Source organism: Hyla sarda, chromosome 4, assembly GCF_029499605.1.
Source record: "Hyla sarda isolate aHylSar1 chromosome 4, aHylSar1.hap1, whole genome shotgun sequence".
NCBI classification, from domain to species: domain Eukaryota; kingdom Metazoa; phylum Chordata; class Amphibia; order Anura; family Hylidae; genus Hyla; species Hyla sarda.
The window spans coordinates 46,174,291-46,199,461 of record NC_079192.1 but is presented as its reverse complement, the minus strand read 5'-3'; the positions used below and the strand labels follow the sequence as shown (position 1 = coordinate 46,199,461).

Genomic DNA, 25,171 nt, shown 5'->3' with positions numbered 1-25,171 from the left:
CCCTATATTCTAGTATTCCACACGATCTGGGGCTTAAAGCAACAGAATATTTCCTGAGAACTAGGGGGTTGCAATATAGCGCACCCAACGAATTTGTTATTCGTTTGCTATCTTTTGTTCTTACAAGAAATCATTTCGTCTTTGAGGGGAGGTCCTTCCACCAGCAGCGTGGAACAGCCATAGGGAGCCCTTGTGCCCCCAGTTACACTAATTTATATCTAGGCTGGTGGGAGGACCAAACCGTATTCACTGATGAAATGATGGAATGGACACATCAGTCTCTGGGTCAGATACATAGACGATGTCCTTCTTATTTGGACATCGTCTAATGCAAGGTTCGAACAATTTGTAAACATTCTGAACAATAATACTATTAATTTGAAATTTACACATACCATCAATCCACAAGAAATTGAGTTTCTTGACATCAAGGTAAGATTGATGCCAGATCATACAATTCAAACCACACTGCATAAGAAAGAAACGGCAACTAATACCCTTCTTCAGTGGGAGAGCTACCACCCTCTCCCACTGAGGAAGGGTATACCAACAGGACAATATCTTAGGGTGAGGCGCAACTGTTCCACCCTGTCTGAATTCAAGGAGAAAGCACAGGATCTTAGAGAAAGACTGAGAGAAAGGGGGTACCCTAACAAGGTATTAAAAAGAGCGTACCATAGGTCCCTCCAGAGCTCTAGAGATCAACTACTTAGGCCTAAACCAAAAGCAGAAGAGAATGAAGTCATTCGTATTATAGGCAACTTCGATGAGAAATCCAGCCAGATTAGAGATATTTTGCAAAAGTATTAGTCGATTTTGCAAGCAGACAAAACAATATCTCCAATCCTATCAGATAGCCCTCAAATCACCTATCGTAGGGGGAAGAACCTTAAAGATAGGCTTACTAAGAGCTATTTTGAGCCACTAAAAAGCCAAGAAACATGGCTCAGGACAGGACTCAAAGGAACTTATCCCTGTGGGAGATGTTCCATATGTCCATTCATTGAAAAGGGACAGTTTGCCGTAAGTGCAAGTACAGGAGAGAGTTTTCCATTAAAACACTTCTCCAATTGCAACATGAGGGGGGTAGTTTACATGCTGAAGTGCCCTTGCCCAGTAAATTATGTCGGTAAGACCTATAGAACATTGAAAAATAGCATACAGGAGCATCTTGCAGACATTAGGCACCAAAGAGACACCCCGGTGGGTAACCATTTTTCTCAATATCATGAATGGACCCCAGAAGGACTAAAAGTCCAAGTTTTGGAAGTGGTCCCTCCACCCACTAGAGGTGGAAACTGGGACAAAATACTCCTGCAAACAGAAGCAAGGTGGACTTTTCATATTGATTCTGTTAAACCGAAAGGCATAAATGAGTTCATTGCCTATTCTAGTTTTATCTAATACTAAATGTATAGGTTAGGTTATCCATACAATAGGAAGAAATGACATAAATTGGGTCTCTGCTATGTAATGAGTATTTTGGACATACCCATTTAAATTTCAAAATGTAGGTCCTGAATCTTTAAATCACTGAATCTTCATTCTAAACTAGGGATAAGTCTTAGTAATCTATATATTCACTGTTAATAATAGAATAAGACTAAAATTCCAGTATTGTTTTAATGTCCTAAATAATCCACATAGATTTATCCATCAAAATTTAGGTTTAAAATACCTTGTTAATACATTTCCCTGTAGTGACTAGACAGAACGTAGTTAACTCTCCTGTCAAATCAGTATACCAGCCCACTTAGTAGCACCTGAGCTAGAATAACCCGATACCTGTGAATGGGAGCGTCAGAGTACTGACGTATAGCGACAGGATTGGGAGAGCCAGGGAAGTTGCAGTAAGGGGAGGGTTAAGCGTCCTACAAAAGGAAGTAGGAGTGAGTTCATTTGATGCTGACCACCATCAGTGTCGGACATCAACTTCAATAGATCCCTAAACATCAGCCAGGAAACGGTTCCTGAGGATCTGGCTAAGGAAACGCGTCGAACCGGAATATACAGAGTGATCTAATATCCATCTGAAGCAGAACATAAAGAGGATTCACAACACGGCTGGGATCGATATCAGGTTCAGTTAAAAAAAATGATGTTGACAATCACATAATGTGCCAAATGTTGGACTTTAATGAACTATGCAGCATACTATATGGTCATAAAATGGGACTCAGCAATTAATACAGTGTTTTTGACCATATATTATGGAAGACTTACATCCATTCATAAATACCTTGGAGTTCCCTTTATGTAAGACCTAAATGTGGAGATGCAGCAGGTCACTGCACCTAATCTCACCTGCCTATAATTAAGTGCAACAAGCAAGCACATAAAGTTACAAGTTGAGATCATAAAAATGGATAACTGTGCAATAATGTCACTCATGAGGATTATATAAACACCTATTGGATTCCATATATGGGCAATATAACTGTCTAATATTCATACAATGTTAGTGACTAGAATACTACATATAACGCACTAAAAACGCATTGGTATCTGAACACATCCCTAATACATTGAGGGCTTGTTTAACCCTCACGGAGGTGTCGAATCCAAAATTAATACCATGCTAACATAGTTACTAAACATATCGGTGACAACTCTGAGTGCATGTGTCAACTAGGCATGAGTGAGTACATGCTATATAATACCTGATAGTAGAATAATACCAGGATACAGCAGTTATCAATGCTGATATAAGGGCTATATATAACTACAATAGGAATCCATAATATCCAAGTAGTACCAGCGACACTGCTCAGTGAATATAATATATATGGTTCAGTATCATGATCAGTACCGCTTTATCTCTAACCACTCTAGCATATGAATGAATGCATGGGTATGTGGATGTTCCTATACTGTTTTGTGACAACAGACGCACTATTTGATGGTACAAAGTATGCTTAACAAGGGTGTATGTTAAATAAGCACATAACGCAATATCGCACTTAATAACGCACCATGGTCTGAACAGAGACTTATATTGAAAAGTACCATTTTTGGAAGGAACTATACCCAAGTGTCCAATAATCTGTCTCTTACATTGTATTGTGACAGCAGACGCACTATTTGATGGTACAAAAGATGCTGAACAATGATGTATGTCCAATAAGCACATAATGAAAAACGGCATATAATAACGCACCATGGTCTGAACTGAGATTTATGATTCAAAGTTCCAACATTGGAAGAAATTACACCCAGGTGTTCAATTACTTGTCTAATACTGCCAGCAGGGACTGGGAAAGATATCACTCATGTGAACATGATACTATGAGATATATAGTCACTATCTCTTTTCCATCCATACTGGAAACAGTTGTACAATTAAATACGGACTGAGCAGGATACAACATCCAATAATCCAGGACATTGTTTAAAATACAAGCATCTATCTGGATGTAAACCCTCAATATATTAAACACAGTACTTCGAGGACGCTATCTATGAGTTAAAGGACCAATGTGAACAGTGTGCTAATATTCTATCCTAACGACACCATCTAGCACGTACGGAAAATAGTGTGTGGACTGTGTATGGACATCAGTGTTGCTCGCGAATATTCGCAATTCGAATATTATTCGCGAATATCGCATATTCGCGAATTCGCGAATTTCGCGAATATAGCGCTATATATTCGTAATTACGAATATTCGTTTTTTTTTATTATTATTTTTTTTTTCTTCACAGTACACATCACAGTGATCATCCCTCTCTGCTTCCAGCTTGTGTGGTGTAAAAAAGGCTCTAATACTACTGTGTGAGACTGGCGTGCGAAAGTTCGCATATGCGAAAATTAGCATATGCTAATTTTCGTATATGCGAATTTTCGAGTATGCTAATTTTCTATATGTTAATTTTCGCATACGCGAATTTACGCATATGCGAAAATAAAACGAGAATATAACGAATATGCGAATATTCGCGAATATATGACGAATATTCGTCCATATATTCGCGAATATTCGCGAATTCGAATATGGCCTATGCCGCTCAACACTAATGGACATTGATGGAACGTATTGACTATTATAGACAGTGGAGTTGTATACTCCGTAGCATTGGTGGCTGTCATTGTTAATATAAATTTAAACATTTTTTCTACAATTTTTAAAGGACTAAATAAATCGATATGTTTTAAAGGTTCCCTAATTTTCATATTTTTTCATTTAATTGTGGGAGACCTCACCTTGGCAAGTGGACAGCACCACTATTAATTGCTATATATATATATATATATATATATATATATATACACACATCACATAACAGAACGAATACACTTGCACTCACCGGTCATGTGATTATCTGTATTCCGGATTATCCGTTATGCTGGGCCACTGAACCGCTAATATATTACCATTATCCCACTGCATTTAATTGACTGAACATAGAGACTGTGCCTTCCGAATTCTCTGAAATTGCACTAAATATATATATATATATATATATATATATATATTGTAAGGATTCCTCCTTGGGGATTAGCTCTGGGATAGTCCTGGTCACTTGCCACGGGACACGTTCTTCACAATAACACCACAGACCACAATTCCACATACAAGTCTGGCTCCTCGCCAGCTTTATTTCCACAGGTTGCAGGTAAAACAAAACATAAACGGGAACAAAAATAAAGTCCTAGACCGTCTGTTCACTGACTACACATATCAGCATGCCCTGACTACGAACTGGTGAGCTACCCTCAGCCAGTTTAACATGTGTCTCCTGCAACCTGTTACTCACAGTTCACACCACTTCTTGGACCACTCGCAGCGCCTTCTGCGTGTTACCTAAACAGGGTCCGTGTGTCTCCCCCTCTAACAGCCAGCATACTGTTTCCCAGGGAAAGCCCCAACTTTTCTGTTTCCTTTCCTTTTAAACACACTTCCCCTTCCTGATACCTCATTAATCAGGCCACAGGTGGATTCTCCGGAGTTAGCAAGGGAAATACACCCTTTCCTTGCCACACTGAGATGTAATATTGCAATTCCCTGTGCAGTAATGCATTCTGGATATGTTGATTTCCTAGACATTAGATTACTGCTCAGTGCTTGGTAAATAAAAATTACACTTACCAGACCTGGGTAGCCAGAGAGTGAGGCCTCATCCACGAATCATCACTGCCCTTCACAATGGCTGCAATATCTCTGTTCAAACCATCTGACATATGTAAACCCGCATCTCATTAAGTTGAATGAGTGGTATACCACGGTTTTCAGTCTATCACAAAACTGGATACGGGGCAAAAATGAGCTGACCAGAGTCACTATGTGACTCCGGTCGGCTCCTTCAAATGAATGAGATGCGGGCTTGGTCTGGCTGGGATACGGGAGCACCCGGTTTTCACATCTCCGAGCCGGATCCGGTAACCGTATTGAACAATCGGGGTGTGAATGCACCCTAATAGAGTTTTTAGATCCACAGTTTGATGACTTTAATGGTACAGATACTTGATAGCTACAACTTCTGCATACGTATTGACATATGACATAGTACTTGCATAAAAGTTTTAACAGGGGAACAATGGCTGATGATTACCCCGCAGATTATATTAGCTCGGCTCCTCTATTTGCAGGCTTTGGGCTGAATAACTCAGTTGTGTCGCTGGATCAAGGTTAAGTTTTGCAATTTATCTTATTACACAAAAAAATGCTTCTTTCTCATGGTATCAAGCTTCTCTCAGACCCCGCCCCCAACCTATCAAATGTTATCCACTCAATTTGTCCTGTGTTTGTCCAGCAGCTCACTTAGTGAAAAATACAAGCTATAAAAGTCTATGGAAGGGTGAGGGGAAAAATGGGAGGATGAGTGTCTGGGAACACACACAAGCTGCAGTGAAACTGCAAAGTGAACCAAAGTTTACTGCTCACTGCTGCTCTATCTGTCCTTCATGCTGCTGCAGCTGTTAAGGCTGTCTACAGACACATAGAAGTGCAGGCTCCCATCCTGTACATGTGTGCAGTTTATGGCAAACAAAACACACACTAAGACTCCCCCCACCAGTTCTAGGAGAACTTAAAATTATATAAGAAGCCCACAGAACAGAAATCTGCTGAAAAATGTTATACACAAGTTATACATTATCTATGTTTTGTATATCATGTGACGCCAGTCTGACATTACACTCTGCTACAATGTAACGTAGTGAGTGCGCAGCCTGTATAACAGGGTTTAATGTTGTGTCCTCTCAAAATAACTCAACCTTGGCCACAAATGTGAGCACACCCCTAAGTGGAAATGTCTAAATTGGTCCCAATTAGCCATTTTCCCTCCCCTGTATCATGTAAAAAGGTAATAGGTGTGAATGGGGAGATGGTGTCATAACTTTGGTGTTATCGTATTCACACTTTGTAATACTGGACACTGGAAGTTCAACAGGGTGCAACATGGAAATAACTCTCTGAGAATGTAAAAAAAAGATAGAAACTTAGCATGACCATTCTGTTACAGTGAGCGCTCTGGTTTGGCACTCTGACCGTGAGCGCTTACCTCCCCTCTTCTCGCCTGCCTCCGCTATGGAACAGTCTCCTGCTGCAGCCGGCGGGGCTGGGATTTGCATCGCGAGACTTGCCCGCATATGAACCTAAGCATTTCTATTGTCTGTTTGCCTTGCCCGTATATTTTGACACTTCAGCTACGTTATTTGACTATGCACCTTTGCCACCTGACCTGACCTTCTGCTTAGTCTGACTACGTCTGTGCCTCATCCTTCAATATCTCGTCTTGCCCAGTTACCTGTGTGGTTGAGTCGTATCGGGGGTAGCAACCTGGGTGTCGCCTGCCGCAGCAAGCCCATCCTGCCTTGCGGCGGGCTCTGATGAAGACCAGCGGCACCTTAGACTCTGCTTCCTGATACGGCCCAAGTCATCGGCCACACAGGTTGGAAGATCCACATCTAACAGCGCTACTACTACTACCGTGAGCGTTACACATACAGCAATTTCAAAGAAAAGATTTAGTTCAGAACAGGCCTGACATGGTTGAGTGAACATGCTCAGCATCATTTCCAAAGGTTGTCTTTGGGAAACAGACATATAAGTGCTACCAGCATTGCTACAGAGGTTGCAGGGGTGGGGAAATCAGCATGTCAGTGCTCAGACAATACGCTGCACACAGCATCAAATTGGTCTGCATGGCTGTCAACCCAGAAGGAAGCCTCTTCTAGAGATGATGAACATGAAAGCCTACAAAAAGTTTGATGAAGACACGCAGACTATAAACATGGATTACTGGAACCATGGCCTGTGGTCCGATGAGACCAAGATAAACGTATTTGGTTCAGGTGGAATTAGATAGATGATACAGTATGATAGGAGTCACGTGTGTCCAAGGGTTACTTTAGGTATCAGCACAGATTTACTACTTACATATTTGTGTTATTCTTCTCCCATGTTTACCAAGGATTTGTGTAATTTATCGACTTCTACCATTTTAAATAGGATTAATCAGTTTTGCCATCTTCATCTATTATGTATTATATCTTTCCTTCATTCCACATTTGTTTCTTTTCATCATGCATTTATTTATGTCTAATGTTCATTCCTCCAAAAATCCGAATGGACCAAAATGTACAGGGAATTATATATCTTCTTATTGACTTTGCTTACTATACACTTTCTTCGGACACGGTGCTATTGGGGTTTCATACAACATTTTCTAACATTTCAAAGAAAAAAAAAATCTTGGTATCATCCATTGACAGATAGCTATGCATATGATTAGAGGTAGCAACAAGACTCCAAACCCTTTGTGCGTGATATTTTACATATGATTACAAATGGATATAATCAGTATCAGGATGCATATAGCTGTAATGTTGAATTATATATCATCAGGGAAAAATGTAGGATTTTTAACCTGTTAAGGACGAAGGGCGTTCTTGTTCCCGGTACCAAAGTTTGAAGCATGCTCATGAGCTGAGGTCCCGGTTGCTGTCAGCAGCCAAGATCCACGGTTAATGCCAGACACTGTCGATTGGGCCAATGCCCGGCATTAACCCTTTAGACACCGCAATCAAATCTATAGGTGCCGGTAGCTCAGCAGAGCTGATCAGGACATCTGCTGATAAATTGCAGGTCCCGATCAGCTGAGTGGATGGCAGGAGGGCCCTTACCTGTTCCCTCGCCGTCTGATCGGTGGTCTTATGTCTCCAGCCAGTCATGGCAGGCTAGAGCAGCAGAGCACTGATAAAACTGATCAATGCTGAGCCAAAACTCAGAATTGAACAGTGTATGCAATCAAAAGATTGCCCCCTATGGGAACTTAAAAAAAAAAAAAAAAAGTGTAAAAAATGAGTTTTTTATTCATTTTTTCATGATATAAAAAGTGACCAAAAATGCACTATTTTGGACTTTGGGATTTTTTTGCGTGTACTCCATTGACCGTGCGTTTTAATTAACGATATATTTTTATAATTCGGACATTTCCGCACGCGGCGATACCACATATGTTTATTTTTATATTTATTTACACAGTTTGTTTTTTTCTGGGAAAAGGGGGGTGATTCAAACTTTTATTAGGGAAGGGGTTTAATGATCTTTATTCACTTTTTTTTTTTTGCAATGTTCTAGCTCCCATAGGGGGCTATAACACTTCATACACTGATCTTTTACATTGATCAGTGGTTTCTCATAAGAAACCACTGATCAATGATTCTGCCGCTTGACTGCTCATGCCTGGATCTCAGGCACTGAGCAGTCAATTGGCGATCGGACAGCATGGAGGCAGGTAGGGATCCTCCGGCTGTCATGTAAGCTGTTCAGGATGCTGAGATTTCCCCGCGGCGATCCCGAACAGCATACTGAGCTAACCGGCATGGTTTTACTTTCACTTTAGACGTGGCGTTCAACTTTGAAAGCCGCGTCTAAAGGGTTAATAGCGCGCGGCACCGCGATCAGTGCTGCACGCTATTAGTCACGGGTCCGACCCGCTATGACTAGTGTTGAGCGGCATAGGCCATATTCGAATTCGCGATATTTCGCGAATATATGGATGAATATATGGATGAAATTCGCATACTCGTTATATGTGGTTTATTCGTATATGCGAAAATATATGCGCATATTCGCGAATATTGAGCCCTCCCTTCTTTAATGGTATAGGGAACTGTGACTGGTGCATTAACTCTGTGATTTTTTGCCCATTGAAACCAATAGGTCAATTGTGGTCTATGGGGGAGATTCATCAAAACCAGTGTAGAGGAAGAGTTGTGCAGTTGCCCATAGCAACCAATTACATTGCTTCCTTCATTTTTGAAAAGGTCTCTGAAAAATGAAGGAAGCAATCTGGTTGCTATGGGCAACTCAGAAACTTTTCCAGGAAAAGTTTCTGAGTTGCCCATAGCAACCAATCAGATTGCTTCCTTCATTTTGCAGAGGCCTTGTGAAAAATGAAAGAAGCAATCAGCAGCGTTTCTAGGAAAGTAAAGCTAAACCACAACACTGTAACACTCAAACCCGTGGTGGTCTCCCATCCACTGTGTTACCAAGACGGTCCTGCTTAGCTTACTGTATTACATGCCGTGAGGTCCCCATAGACCACAATGGGCCAATTGGTTTCAATGGGCAAAAAATCACAGAGTTAATGCACTAGTCACAGTTCCCTATACCATTAAATAAGGGAGGACTCAATATTCGCGAATATGCGCACATATGCATACAATTTTGCATATGCAAAAAAAAATGAATATTCGTAATTACAAATTTATAGTGCTATATTCGCAATATTCGCGAATTCGAGATTAAAATTCGAATTGCGAATATTCGCAAGCAACAGTAGCTATGATGCGGGGCCACGCCATGGCCCAGCGTTATAGATCGGGAGCGGACTCATGAGGTACTGGTACATCATGGGTCCTTAAGAGGTTAAAACTAGTTTTAACTAGGCAAACCTGTTTAACTGAAACAAATCAGTTAAAAGCAATTAAAACTTAAATAGAAATGAAAGACATTTCTATGATGCAGCATTTGTTGAGGTTACAACAATATTCAGAATAATGTATAGGATACAACATTCGTTTTTTATATTAGTAGTAACATTCTAGTTTGAATGAAGGTGTTCGGTAAAAACCTGGTTTTAACTAGGGAAAGCAGTAAAATCTAGTTTTCTCAACAGCGTTCAGTGAAAAGTGTTTTTACTAGTTTTCTAATTAAAAGCCAGTTTTAACTGCAATATATATATATATATATATATATATATATATATATATATATATGCTCAACTATACATTAAATCCTCTGTTTCTGTAATCCTTAAATGTCTTTCTTTCTTGAGTGTTTTTGAAGTTTCCTCTTAGTATCTTGATTTTACGGTCATGTATGCAGTCATCTATTTGGGTAAAGTGGTGTCCTACTGGGGTGCAATAGTCATTCTCTTTATGGTGGTTAATGGAAAATCTATGTAGAATTATAGTTTCATTGAGTTTCTGGCTGATTTCACCAATGTAACATCTTATTTCACATAGCATCAAGTATACCAGATTTTGAGATGTGTAGGAGTATAGTCTTTTCATTTTGTATGTCCTGTTGTTGTGGATGGTGTGTTGGCAGAGTTTACAGCAAGGTTTTGGGAATTGTTTGGCCCCATTATCTGTGTGTGTTGTTCCTGTGGGTAGTTTCCTGTTAACTAGCTTTTTTTTTTTAAAGTTGTGTGGTTTTCTGAAGACCAAGATGGGAGGTTCAGGGGGAAGTTGTTCTAGCAACACGTCTTCTGCTCATGTTGGCTGCAGGTCCTTGATGATTTTGCGTGTTTCTCCAAGAACAGGATTGTAGGTGGGTACCAGTGGTATGCATGATGAGGTTTGTATTGTAGCAGGTATTCATTTGGTGTTTAAAGAGTGGAGTGTATTTTCTTATAGATGGTTCTTGGTGTGTACCCTTTTTGCTAGAATTTCTCGGATACTATTTGTAGATGTCTCTGTCATCATTGCTGGAGCAAATGCGCTGGTACCTGGCAGTTTGAATAAACACTTACATTGACGTGATCTAAGGTGATACAAGGTGCTCAACCCCAAGTGCAGTTGTGCACCCACGTTGGAGTGGAGGAACTGCACCTATGGATCACAATATGGTTTCACTGCTGTGGTTAATGTAAACAATGACATTAGCTAACCCTCAAAACTGATGTAAAGACTGATTGAGACATTAGCCAGTATATCCTTATATGAAGGACACACTTGAGCCCGCACATCAAGCCAAGGTTTCTCAAATGGTGCGGGACCTATCAGCTAACCTACCTGGCCAGATAAATAAAACCAGGAACCAAATTACGGCACCCAAAGGTCCGACTTGCAGATTGCTCCTCAGTTACCTCCAGTGTGGACTAGGCACACATACAATGGGAGGGAGGAGACAAGCTACGAGCCCCACCCTGGTTGGTTAATTTATAGCCGGCCTCACAGGTAAAACCCTAATGCTACCCAGCAAGATAAAAGGGTACATTAGTATAAGCCTTAACCCCTTAAGGACCGGGGGTTTTTCAGTTTTTGCACCTTCGCTTTTTGCTCCTTGCCTTTAAAAAATCATAACTCTTTCAATTTTGCACCAAAAAATCCATATGATTTCTTATTTTTTGCGCCACCAATTCTACTTTGTAATGACATCAATCATTTTGCCCAAAAATCTACGGTGAAACGGAAAAAAAATCATTGTGAGAAAAAATTGAAAAAAAAAAACGCCTTTTTGTAACTTTTGGGGGCTTCCGTTTCTACGTAGTACATTTTTCGGTAAAAATGACACCTTATCTTTATTCTGTAGGTTCATACAATTAAAATGATACCCTACTTATATAGGTTTGATTTTTTCGTACTTCTGGAAAAAATCATAACTTCATGCAGGAAAATTTATACGTTTAAAATTGTCATCTTCTGACCACTATAACTTTTTTATTTTTCCACGTATGGGGGGGGTATGAGGGCTCATTTTTTGCGCCGTGATCTGAAGTTTTTAACGGTACCATTTTTGCATTGATAGGACTTATAGGACTTTTTATTCATTTTTTCATGAAATAAAAAATGACCAAAAATGCACTATCATGGACTTTTGAATTGTTTTTGCGCGTACGCCATTGACCGTGCGGTTTAATTAACGATATATTTTTATAATTCGGACATTTCCGCACGCGGCGATACCATATATGTTTATTTTTATTTACACTGTGTTTTTTTTTTTTTATGGGAAAAGGGGGGTGATTCAAACTTTTAATAGGGGAGAGGTTAAATGAGCTTTATTCACTTTTTTTCAAAATTTTTTTGCAGTGTTATAGCTCCCATAGGGACCTATAACACTGCACACACTGATCTTTTACATTGATCACTGGTTTCTCATAGGAAACCATTGATCGATGATTCTGCCGCTTGACTGCTCATGCCTGGATCTCAGACACTGAGCAGTCATTCGGCGATCGGACAGCGAGGAGGCAGGTAGGGACCCTCCGGCTGTCCTGTAAGCTGTTCGGGATGCCGGGAATTCATCGTGGCGATCCCGAACAGCATACTGAGCTAACCGGCATGGTTTTACTTTCACTTTAGACGCGGCGTTCAACTTTGAAAGCCGCGTCTAAAGGGTTAATAGTGCGCGGCACCGCGATCAGTGCTGCGCGCCATTAGCCACGGGTCCGACCCGCTATGACTAGTGTTGAGCGGCATAGGCAATATTCGAATTCGCCATATTCTCCGCGGCTATCCCGAACAGCCCACTGAGCTAACCGGCACTTTTTACTTTCACTTTTAGCCGCGTGGCTCAGCTTTGAGTGCATGGCTAAAGGGTTAATAGCGCACAGCACCGCGATCAGTGCGGCGCGCTAGTAGCGGCGGGTCCCGGCTTCACTATGATGCTGGGCATGCCGTGACATGACCCCGTGTTATATCCCGGGGGGGGGGGGGACCAAGGACGTACTCATACGTCCTTGGTCCTTAAGAGGTTAAGTAAAGACATGTCGGCTTATATTTGCATGAACATGGTTATAGCAGGAAACTCAACCCCAAGTGCAGTTGTGCACCTTTGCTGGGGCAGAGGTCCTGCACTTGGAAACCGTTGCTAAGGGCGATCCCCAGCAAAAATTGCATACAATGGAGGATGCCTGCAGACGGTCACAATTACCACAGTGGCATCCTGACACCTGATAAACGTGTATGTGGATGCGTTAACCATGACTAACTTTAAACAAACAATTACATTGACGTGATCTAAGGTGATACAAGGTGCTCAACCCCAAGTGCATTTGTGCACCTAAGTTGGAGTGGAGGACCTACACCTATGGATCACAATGTGGTTTCACTGCTGTGGTTAATGTAAACAATGACATTACCTAACCCTCAAAACTGATGTAAAATTTAGACATTAGCCACTATATCCTTATGTGAAGGACACACTTGAGCCCGCACACCACGCCAAGGTTTCTCAAATGGTGCGGGACCTATCAGCTAACCTACCTGGCCAGATAAATAAAGCCAGGAACCAAATTACGGCAGCCACAGGTCCGACTTGCAGATTGCTCCTCAGTTACCTCCAGTGTGGACTAGGCACACATACAATGGGAGGGAGCAGGCCTCACAGGTGAAACCCTAATGCTACTGTGGTTTCCCGGCACCGGATTGCATCCGTTGCCTTGTGGTGAGGTACCCAAAGTCAGAGTCCCTAGGTGTAGGTGGGGTCCTCATCCTTATCTAGCCCCTTGTCACCCCTTTTGTAATTAAAATTATTTAAATTTAATGTGTATATATTTATATAGTAAGTGTACTTACCTAGTTGGCGTCGCAGGACCTGCGGGTCACGTGATGCGTTCCAAAGACTCTATGATTTGTAGTTCAAGGACCTTTGGAGGAAGTCAGGTGTTTACCCATCAGGCTATGTAACGGTGAGAGACAGCTGACTTGGACCAATCCAAAACGGCCCTGCCCATATAAGGGAGCGGTGGCCATTACTCTCTGTCTTTTCCTCGTGGGCTGTTGACAGGGAAGGATCTGTGCTGCTGTCATCAGTGAGTTAGGCCCGAGCCTTGTGGCGACGGCTGATCTTTAAAAAACTGTGAATGTAATCAAGCCCTAAGCACTCTGCAAGATCACTGGACCATATCTAACCCCTAAATCCGGACGGATCTTCGCAAATTACCCTAAATTCTGAGACTTATATCAAAAGTCAAGGTCCGCAACAACTGTCAGTCACTGAAGTGTATGGAGACTGTATTAATGAGACTGTTACTGTTCATTGAATGTACCGCAAGTCTTTAAGTAAAGTTTATCCAAGTTCAAGTTCAACTACCTTGTGGACCTTCAGTCATTTTATGCATGCACCTATCATTACTGGGAAGGGCGGCGATAGGCCGGAGAATTACCTCAGCATACTAGCCCTAGCCTGGCGTCACGAACAACAGGGTTAACCTTAACCCTTGATATACTGAAGCAACACCCTGACTACACTACCCCTACCCCTGAGGCCTACCACACTACCCAGCAAGATAAAAGGGTGCATTAGTATAAGCCTTAAGCAAAGACATGTCGGCTTATATTTGCATGAACATGGTTATAGCAGGAAACTCAACCCCAAGTGCAGTTGTGCACCTTTGCTGGGGCAGAGGTCCTGCACTTGGAAACAGTTGCTAAGGGCGATCCCCAGCAAAAATTGCATACAATGGAGGATGGCTGCTGGCGGTCACAAGTACCACAGTGGCATCCTGACACCTGATAAATGTGGATGTGGATGCGTACAACATGACTAACTTTAAACAAACAATTACATTGACGTGATCTAAGGTGATACAAGGTGCTCAACCCCAAGTGCAGTTGTGCAGCTAAGTTGGAGTGGAGGACCTGCACCTATGGATCACAATGTGGTTTCACTGCTGTGGTTAATGTAAACAATAGTGGTTTGGCTTTATATGATGCCTTTTATTAGTGTAAGGAAGGATGGAAACTTGATTTGTGTAAATATGTCAATTGGTGTGTGGGTTTTCTGTATACAGATTTCTGTAGTGTGTCCTTGTTTATTGGCTAGGAAGGTCACACTTTCACTACAGAAGTCTATTTTGAGCTTGCTAGACAAATTAAATGTGTTAATGGCATTATAAAACGTTCTGAATTGTTTTCTTTTCCTTGAGTCTAAATAATGAAAAAATAATCAATGCATTAGTAGTATCTAGAGGGTTGTGAAATTTTGTGACTTTATGTATCTAGAAATTGCTGTTCTAGGTCTGCCATGAATAGATTGGCATATTGTGGTGCTTTCCTGGTCCCCATTGCGGTGCCCATCATCTGTAGATATATGTCACTGTGGAAGATGAAGTAGTTGTGTGTGAGGATGAATTTTATGGGGGAGATTTATCAAAACCTGTCCACAGGACAGGTTGCTGAGTTGCCCATAGCAACCAATCAGATCGCTTCTTTCATTTTTTTTTAAAAAGGGCTCTGAAAATGAAAGAAGTGATCTGATTGGTTGCTATGGGCAACTTAGGAACTTTTCCTCTGGACAGGTATTGCTAAAGCTCCCCATATAAGTTTAGTAAAGATTTGAGGGCTGTACTTTCGGTTGTAGGTTTGGGAGGAGTGAATAAAGAGAGCAGGCATCAATTCCATCTTTGTATTTATGAATCCTGGGTTTTCTTTATTATAACCAGGCGTAGAAGTGAGACCATTGGCTGTTTAGGGTATTCTATTGTTTGTAGTGATCCTGGTTTCCCTCTCTCCTTGGTGCTTGTTGAAATTTTGGGAAAATTTGCTCAGTTTCTTATTTTTCTTCATGAAAAGATCTCTTTGTTGTTTTGCGTGGAAGTATTGCATTTCTTTTTCCACTTGTTTAGCCATTATTTTCCAGTAGATTCTGAAGTAGGGATTGTTTTATATTTTGAATGTCTTGTGTTTCTTCTTTTTTTTTTTTTTTTTAGTACAGTAGGTGGATAAGATGGTTTCTAAGTTTTTTGCTGGTGTGTTTGCAGAGGTTTGGGTATACTGAAAGTTACGAGTTGATGCAACTGGACTCTTGATCCTTAGTCCTTTGGGGAGGAGTCTCTTTTTTTCACAGTAAGATGAAAAAGTATATGTCACTGTGAAACTGTTAAGTTATGTGTAATAATGTAAAATGACAAAAAGAAAAAATATTTTTACAGATATTTATTTAATACTTTGTATAAAAGCCTTTGTTGGTAACAACAGCTTAAAGACTCCTCCTGTATGGAGAAACTAGTGGCATGCATTACTCCGGTGGGATTTTGGCCCGTCTGTGTTCTTGCCAAAATATTGGTGAAAATTTGACTCAAAATAAGGTGTGCACATAGCTTTAGAGCCACAGTTTGGTTGTTAAAAAAATAAAAATAGGTAAAAAAGTAAATTACAGAGAAGTCGCAAACAGAACACCCTGCAGCTTACATAGAAGTCAGCCTAGAATGGCTGCATGTGACTTGCAACCTGTGACCAAAAATCCAACAGTCCAACACTTTTCATGTCAAGGGACCAGACTGCTCTGAAGCCCGAGCCTTATACAGTTCCTATTATAATAACAATAATCCAGTTATGTATATTTATTGTATACTTATGTAGAAAAGGTGTAGGAGTAAAGAGCGTCAGACAGCCCGGTTCAATCTGTCTCCAAAATAAACAAATAAGCCAGCGCCATTTGCATATATACATTTCCAAACATTTTACCTTGTCTCTCTTTCCTCCTAGACAAACACAACACTCTTAGTCTTTACTGTTCTACTCCTCAGGATCAAGCTTGCAAATCTGAACACAAATGTATCCACCCTGAAAAATAATAGGTAAGTATGAATGACAGTGGTTGGAGGATCAGTGCATGATACGTGTAGTGAATATCTTAGCGTAGTCAAATATTAAAAAAAAAAAAACATAAGTAAGGAACAGGGTAAATAAGTTACATAAAGCTCTAAGCTAAATGTAATTTGTTTATAGTTTCCTAGTTTCCATTCACTTCATATATATTTTTTTCTGTTTCTCCGCTTTAGGATACTGACATTCAAAGCCTTGGCTCAATTATTTATTCTTGGCTGTACTTGGGGTATTGGTTTCTTCCAGTTCCATGGAAGTGGTTCCCTGGTTATAGCTTATATTTTCATAATATGTAATAGTCTACAGGGTGTCTACATCTTCCTTGTACATTGTATTTTCAACAACCAGGTAAATTTTTATTTGTGAAAGTTTATTTTATATATATATATATATATATATATATATATATATATAAATATATATATAATCCCAAAATAAAGCACCACTACTTATCCATTCCAACCAGAAAATTGGTGCCAGCGTCCCAAAGGACTTGATCAGAGTCCATCCAAGATAAGAACCAGATACAGACGCAGCACTCCAACAAAAAAGTGATTTAATATCTCATGTCAGCATTACAACGTTTCAGCTCCTCCTGGAGCCTTTTTCAAGCAAAGAATAAGTCAGCCAGCACTTTAGTTGATACCAAACTATTATATGGACCTGGCCTGCAGGTGCACGCTACTAGGCTAGATATACAGCAACAGAAGAATGCAGCAGCACACTGCCAGCCAAGGATATAGGTGAAACATGAATATGCAGATAAAACATGGAGAGCTATACAGCTATGGTGTAATAGATGCAAATGTGAAACTATGAGATAGTGAGGCACTTAGGTCGCAAATTTGTCTCCGCCGGCGGTCAAATAGCTTGGACCGTCCCATATATATATATATATATATATATATACGGTAAATATATATATAGCTTGTCAAAGACGTATAGCAGGACTGTGGTGGTGTAATGTACCCAGTCTCCTCTCCCAACTATGACAAAAGTCTGGCTGTGTATTCTTGACTTCCCCCTATAACAGCAGACTGTTGGAGCGCCCCCTATAAACGTAATCTGCTTGTATTGTTTTGCCACAGAGACCTGTCAAAAGTTGGGATCAGATAGAGTCTCAGTGCTGACAGCCCCACCAATCAGGAGAATGAGTGGGGAGACATGTATAGCTACATGCTTCACTCTTTGGCTCGCAGCAATCTCTGTCCCGTGGCCCCATAGACTTATAATGATCGTCAGTGAAGGTCTTAGCACTTATACTGGCCCGAGACTACAACAATCAGGATACAGGCTTGCCCGGAAGCCAATAGACTTGCATGTGACTTCAGACAAATCCATATCCTGATCACTGTAGTCTATGGCAAATCTTCAGCTAGAAAGATGTAGGGAAAATTAAACAGAAATCCTGCCATCAGAGCATCATCGGAGTTACGCTTTACAGCATAAAGAAAGCATGTAAAAAACAGAATACTCCAGGGAATCACTCGAAACAAGGATGCATAAAATGACGCTAACCAGCAAATGACATCACCGTTTATGGGATTTAGTACAGTAAATAAAGTAAAAGACAACGTGCTTCCAGACGTCCTCCTCTCTTTTGTCTGGACGTGCCAAAGAGAGGAAGACTTTCTGAAATGTGTTGTCCATAATCAACATTTTATTATTTCACTGTAATAAATCCGGTAAATGGTGGTCTCATTCACATTCAGCATCATTTTTATGCATTCTTGTTTCGAGTGATTCCCTGAAGTTCTCACCGCTGTTCACCACTGTTTAGACCACTCCCCATCAGACCCCACTTTTGCTATCCACCTCTATATGCCTATACAGTTATTCTGAACAAGTTAGCACTATTCTCATGTTCCTCTTTTTTCTATATTCTTAGACAGCATAAACACGGCCATACTCTTTGCAAAGCATATAATACAAGGAGGCTGAGAAGACTTGTTAAAGACTAAAAAATAATCCACCTATTGCACTTTTGTACTTTACAGGTGAGACAAGAATACAGAAAACTGTTCCGCAAAGCTTGGAAACGTGACAAACAGTCATCGGATGAGGCCACCCCTCACACCGGCAGTAGAACGGTAAATGTCTATGACAACATTTACTTTCCCACCCAGATCTATTCTGCAGTCTAAGAAGGGGGAATTTATAAATTTATGTAGACTATATTTTTGCTCTAAATTTGGCACAGTTACTTTTTTTTATCACTTTTTTGTCACTGTTCAAGTAGAGGACTCATGATTGTGTAAAATTTGTTGTTTTTCTGCGGTGGTTATGAATTTACCAAATGCGACTTTTGAGCCCTCAATTTGTTTCAAATCTACAACAGCCCTGATCTGGCTTTGCAAAACTAATTGTGGACAGAAATAGTTGCACATATATTCTCGCAATGGGTTAAAAAGTAGCAGAAAAAGTCAAAGAAGAGGAACCATACAAAGTGATGCATTGAAATTAGGGATGTCCCAATACCGATACTAGTATCGGTATCGGGCCGATACTCGGAATTTGCATGGTATCGGGGACTCTTTTCATGTCACCGATACCATGTCCGATACCTGCTGCTGTGCTGCCCCGCTCCGCTGTCCAGTTCTCCCGATCGCATCATGGCGTCCTATGGAGGAGCATGTGACACACACATCACTCCTTCCCTGCGCCCAGCGTAACACTACGGAGGAAGCAGAGTGACGTGGATGTCACATGCTCCTCCATAGGACGCCATGATGCGATCGGGAGAACGGGACAGCGGAGCGGCAACATCCGAGCACAGCCGCAGGTGAGTGCTGTCTATAAGGGGGGGGGGGCTGCAGGCTATAAGAGGCGGGCCTGCTGTCTATAAGAGGGGGGCCTGCTGTCTATAAGAGGGGGGGCTGCTGTCTATAAGGGGGGGGCTGCTGTCTATAAGAGGGGGGCCTGCTGTCTATATAAGGGGAGGTTTGCTGTCTATATAAGGTGGGCTGCTGTCTATTTAGGTGGGGGGCCTTCTGTCTATATAGGGGGGGGGGGCTGCTGTCTATAAGGGGATGGGGTCTGCTCCCTACAAGGGGGACCCTACTGTCTACAAGGGGAACAAGAGGGAGCGCTGTCTACAAAGTGGCGGGGCCTGCTGTCTACAAGGGGGGGCCTGCTGTTTGTAAGGGGACAAGAGGGAGCACTGTCTACAGGGGGGGCCTGTTGTCTACATGGGGGACACGGGGGGCACTGTCTACAAGTGGGACAAGAGGGGGTGCTGTCTACAAGGGGGCAGCGCTGTCTACAAGGGGGGCTGTGGTCTACAGGGAGGCTGCTACTAATGTCTGCAACTATTTATACTACCTACAAGGGGATACTACGTACTATTAAAGACAATCTTACAGCAGAGTCACCTGCACTAACTTGAATTTATATGTAGATAGTGCAAGTGACCCGATTTCTACTGCTGCTCACCATGTGAACGTCAGCACAATTGCTCCGGAGACATCGGTCTCGCCGCCAATGCAAATTCCCTGTTCTGTCCAATGGAGAAGAGAGATCTTGGCTCATATTACAGCAGCCGCCTCCATTGTACACAACAATAACCCACATATCAGCACGTTAAGCAGCGCCAGAAACCAGGTCACCCTGGTGTCAGATTCCCTTTAAAATAAAAGTACTTGTACTTGGTATCGCCGAGTACTAGAATTAAAGTATTGGTACTCGTACTCGGTACGGGACATCCCTAACTAAAATGTCTACCACCCTTGATAAATCCCCCCTAAATCTCTTTTTTTTTTTTTACCTCCCCAGATAAATTTAACTGAAATTACTAAACCTGCGATCTGTGAACAGAGCTCTGAGGCTGAGAGTAAAGTGAATTGGCAATAGCTTGGATGGATGAGGGAGGAGAAGCTGCTGTGAAGTGAAGACAGCATTTGATCTGTACCTATCAACCGTTATCTCTTTCTATGACAGTTTTATTTTTTACATGCCCTCACAATGTTTTTCTAATATTGTATAATAAAAGCAATCTATACAGTGAAACCTCTTGAGAAGACCACACCCACCGATTTTTTTTTTATTATAGTCTATGCTGCTCTATAAGTAGAACACTTCCTTATCCAACCAAAGACCACTGTTTTGAGCAACCTTTTCAGCTAGAACCCCTCTGAATAGACTCTCCAAATTAGACTTAGATGCACTCTGAATCATCTGGTTGTAGATCAACACTGTGCTGCATCGCCAAACAGACGCAGTATAAGGAGGCTTGAAATTGACATCAAGGGAGAGTTGCTAGTAGTATTGTTTCACATCACTGGATCTAGCAAGGGGGGAGTGTTAACAGCATCAGCAAGTGTGATTGGATAGGAGGCAGGAAGAGGCAGGCCACAACGGGGACAGCAGCCATGCTGGCGGACAGGAATGAGAAGGAAAGTCATACCAGGAGTCCTGGAAAAAAAGATGTGGCCATGCTGGGATCACAAATGAGCGAAGATCCATGCCAAAGGACAAGAATGAGATGGGAAGCCTTGCTGAGGACCAGGGATGAGAGGGGAAATTTGCTGAGATTACGATTTGAGATGGGAAGCATGCAGTGGGCCAGGAATGAAAATGAAAGCATGTTGGGGACTGGAAATGAGAGGGGAGACAGGCTGTAGGCTAGGAGGGAGATCGGGAGCCACGTATCAGAGACTGTCAGTATCAGTGGCACACATGGAATCTTTATGGAGGTCAGGTGGATCATGACTGCTGGAAACCTCCATGCCAGGGTTCAGTTTGGGGTCAAATGTAAATGTTTCCACTATTATGTTTTGCACTGGTCTCCTAATTAAAGGGGAAATAAATGGGTGGGCAATTTCTGCAGCTTCAGTCAGGGCCGGCCCAAGACATTGTGCTGCTGTCCAGGAGTGAAATGCTGCCATGGCAAATCAGGAGGACATGATTAAAAATCGCAATTCTGGGGTTGTGTATATTTTTTACATTTACACCATTTACCTTAGTAATGTTATATTTTAATTGTTTGGACAATTACGCACGCGGCGATACCTAATATGTTTATTTTTATTATGTTTACATGTTTTTTATATGGGAAAAGGGGGTGATTTAATCTTTTAATATGGAAAGGGTTATTGTGTGCTGTTTTTTCTTTAAACTTTATTAAACTTTTTGTACACTTTATTGGTCCCTTAGGGGACTTTTAGGAAGAATTATTAGATTCCTCATAAAGATCAATGAAGTTCCATTCAACTTTATTGATCCGTTTGCTCTGCAATCATTTGGTAGAGCCTGGTGCAGCCAGGCTCTATCAAATGAAGAGCCATGGACCAAATGGAAGCAGAGGTAAGCCCTCCAGCTATCTCTACAGTGGAATGCCTCCCCACGATCGTGCTGCTGGGGGGGGGGGCAATCCACCCCACTGGACCACCGGGGATGGTTTAAAGCTCCCTTTAGATGCCGCTGTCAGCTTTAACAGCAGCAATCTAAAGGGTTAATAGTCAGCTGGGGCGAGGACCCAGGGGGACCCACTATTGGGCCGGCCCTGGCTTCGGTATCACTCATCCTAGTCCTGGCCATCTTAATGGAAGTTGTGATGTGTCAACATATCCCCCACCCTTCATCTTCAAACTGTACATATTTACTTCCCTTGTCACAGCTTTACTTTGACATTAATTTCAAGATCAGGGAACTGAGGAGTCTTATTTTTGTTAACTTTATGCCTACAGCTTGGTGATTTAGCAGACACAATGTTTTTGCTATGTATGTAGAGATTTAATAAAGCTGTGGCCGGTTATAAATCCTACAGATGTGTTTTTTTTTTTTTTTTTTGTTTATTTGGTGGCAAGGGTGGTGGACAACAGCGGAGAACCCAGAGAACCCATCTTTGTAATTTTGGATAGTAATGTTTCCCCTTTTTGCAGTCAAGATCAGTGAAGGTCTAACTGCTATCACCCCCAGTGATCAGATAAATGAAAGAGGTGTGGCATTCTACCAAGCGATGCAACCCTTCACTGTTTGATAGACACAGGTCTACTTTTAACTACTAAAAGTAGGGGACATGGCACTCAATTGATCAGTGGGAGTTCCAGCAGCCGACCTTCCATCATCTGATATTGATTGCATAACCTAAGAATAGACTAATTCAAAAGGGTTTACCAGGACTACAACATTAATGGTTTAATCTTATATTACAAATTGTTATGCAATGTACACCATGTACATCTTGTTAAAGGGGTACTCCACTGGCCAGCATTCGGAACATTTAGTTGCGTGGATCGGCCATGCTTTCTCATGCAGACAGGCCATGCCCCCTCAGTGTAAGTCTATGGGAGGGGGTGTGATGGCCACAATGTAACTCCAAGTCAATCACACATGTGTGAAATCACACTGTCTACTCAGGAAGCAACACTGATTGACAATTAATTTCACATGCTGTTGTTCAAATGGAACAGACAACAGGTGGAAATTATAGGCAATTAGCAAGACACCACCAATAAAGGAGTGGTTCTACAAGTGGTGACCACAGACCACTTCTCAGTTGGTTTGCTTCCTGGCTGATGTTTTGGTCAATTTTGAATGCAGGCGGTGCTTTCACTCTAGTGGTAGCATGAGATGGAGTCTACAACCCACACAAGTGGCTCAGGTAGTGCAGCTCATCCAGCATGGCACATCAATGCGAGCTGTGGCAACAAGGTTTGCTGTGTCTGTCAGCATAGTGTCCAGACCATGGAGGCGCTACCAGGAGACAGGCCAGCACATCAGGAGACATGGAGGAGGCCGAAGGAGGGCAACAACCCAGCAGTAGGACTGCTAACTCTGCCTTTGTGCAAGGAGGAGCAGGAGGAGCACTGCCAGAGCCCTGCAAAATGACCTCCAGCAGGCCACAAATGTGCATGTGTCTACTCAAACAGTCATAAACAGACTCCATTAGGGTGGTATGAGGGCCCGACATCCACAGGTGGAGGTTGTGCTTACAGCCCAACACAGTGCAGGACGTTTGGCATTTGCCAGAGAACACCAAAATTGGCAAATTCGCCACTGGCACCCTTCACAGATAAAAGCAGGTTCACACTGAGCACATGTGACAGACGTGACAGTCTGGAGACGCCGTGGAGAATGTTCTGCTGCCTGCAACATCCTCCAGCATGACCGGTTTGGAGGTGGGTCAGTAATGGTGTGGGGTGTGATTTCTTTGGGGGAGCAGAACAGCCCTCCATGTGCTTGCCAGGGGTAGCCGACTGGGGCGACACACTGTAACAAACCTCCTCCTCATGTAATCTCCTTACTACAGGGGCAACACTGTAACAAACCCTCTCCTCATGAAATCGCCTTACTACTGTGGTGACTGCCATTAGGTACCGAGATGAGATCCTGAGACCCCTTATGAGACCATATGCTGGTGCGGTTGGCCCTGGGTTCCTCCTAATGCAAGGCAGTGCTAGATCTCATGTGGCTGGAGTGTGTCAGCAGTTCCTGCAAGAGGAAGGCATTGATGTTATTGACTGGCCCGCCCGTTCCATAGGCCTGAATCCGATTGAGAACATCTGGGACATCATGTCTCACTCCATCCACCAACGCCACGTTGCATCACAGACTGTCCAGGAGTTGCTTTAGTCCAGGTCTGGGAGGATATCCCTCAGGAGACCATCCTCCACCTCATCAGGAGCATGCCCAGGCATTGTAGGGAGGTCATACAGGCACGTGGAGGCCACACACACGACTGAGTTGGATCAGTCTGTAGTGTGGTTTTTCACTTTGATTTTGAGTGTTACTCCATATCCAGACCTCCATGGGTTGATAAATTAGATTTCTATTGATCATTTTTGTGTGATTTGGTTGTCAGCACATTCAACTATGTAAAGATGAAAGTATTTCATACGATTAGTTAATTCAATCAGATCTAGGATGTGTTATCTTAATGTTCCCTTTATTTTTTGGAGCAGTGTATGTGCTTGTTACTGTAGTGAACACTAGTATTATGTTCACACACTTTGATCATATGCAAGTTCGTGTTGTGAGTATCCATTCTTATTCTATATTGCCCTAAGACAATGTGTAATCCTGTGAATCTCAGTGGCATAGGGGGGCCTCCATCTAGGTAGAGTCCCCAGCCATGCCGAATATAATAATTCACTTTTTTTTAGTTTTGTACTCAGTCTCCCCCACCCCCCCATACAGGCTAATCTGAGACATGAACAGTCCTTGGAACAGCAACAGAAGTTCCATGCAGAAGCTTTTCAAGCCCAACAACAAGAACAACAGCAGGCCATCGTACAGTTGCAGAAGTTTTATTCAGAAGCGCGTAGGGAGGCAGTGTCCTCTGACGTCAAGCGCATGCTTGTATTAGGTGTCATTGAGAAGTCTACTAGTGAATGGTCAAGTCCTATTGTGCTAATCCCACAGCCCAATGGGACATGGAGATTCTGT

The 25,171-nt window shown here is 42.1% G+C and overlaps 1 protein-coding gene and 1 long non-coding RNA gene across 2 annotated transcripts in view; one reads left to right on the top strand and one right to left on the bottom strand.

The window, feature by feature from the left end:
- LOC130367851 (adhesion G protein-coupled receptor E1-like) overlaps nt 1-20,820 on the top strand; it is a 117,796-nt gene extending 96,976 nt beyond the window's left edge. Inside the window, exons 15-18 of the mRNA XM_056570738.1 lie at nt 16,667-16,758; nt 16,963-17,134; nt 18,784-18,876; nt 20,558-20,820. Of these exons, the coding sequence (XP_056426713.1) occupies nt 16,667-16,758; nt 16,963-17,134; nt 18,784-18,876; nt 20,558-20,635 (435 nt within the window). The 3' untranslated portion in view covers nt 20,636-20,820. The remainder of the gene's footprint in view (nt 1-16,666; nt 16,759-16,962; nt 17,135-18,783; nt 18,877-20,557) is intronic.
- The window catches only part of LOC130367855 (uncharacterized), a 401,538-nt gene that overhangs the window by 96,507 nt on the left and 279,860 nt on the right, over nt 1-25,171 (bottom strand). Inside the window, exon 4 of the long non-coding RNA XR_008892203.1 lies at nt 16,646-16,744. This is a non-coding gene — a long non-coding RNA (uncharacterized LOC130367855). The remainder of the gene's footprint in view (nt 1-16,645; nt 16,745-25,171) is intronic.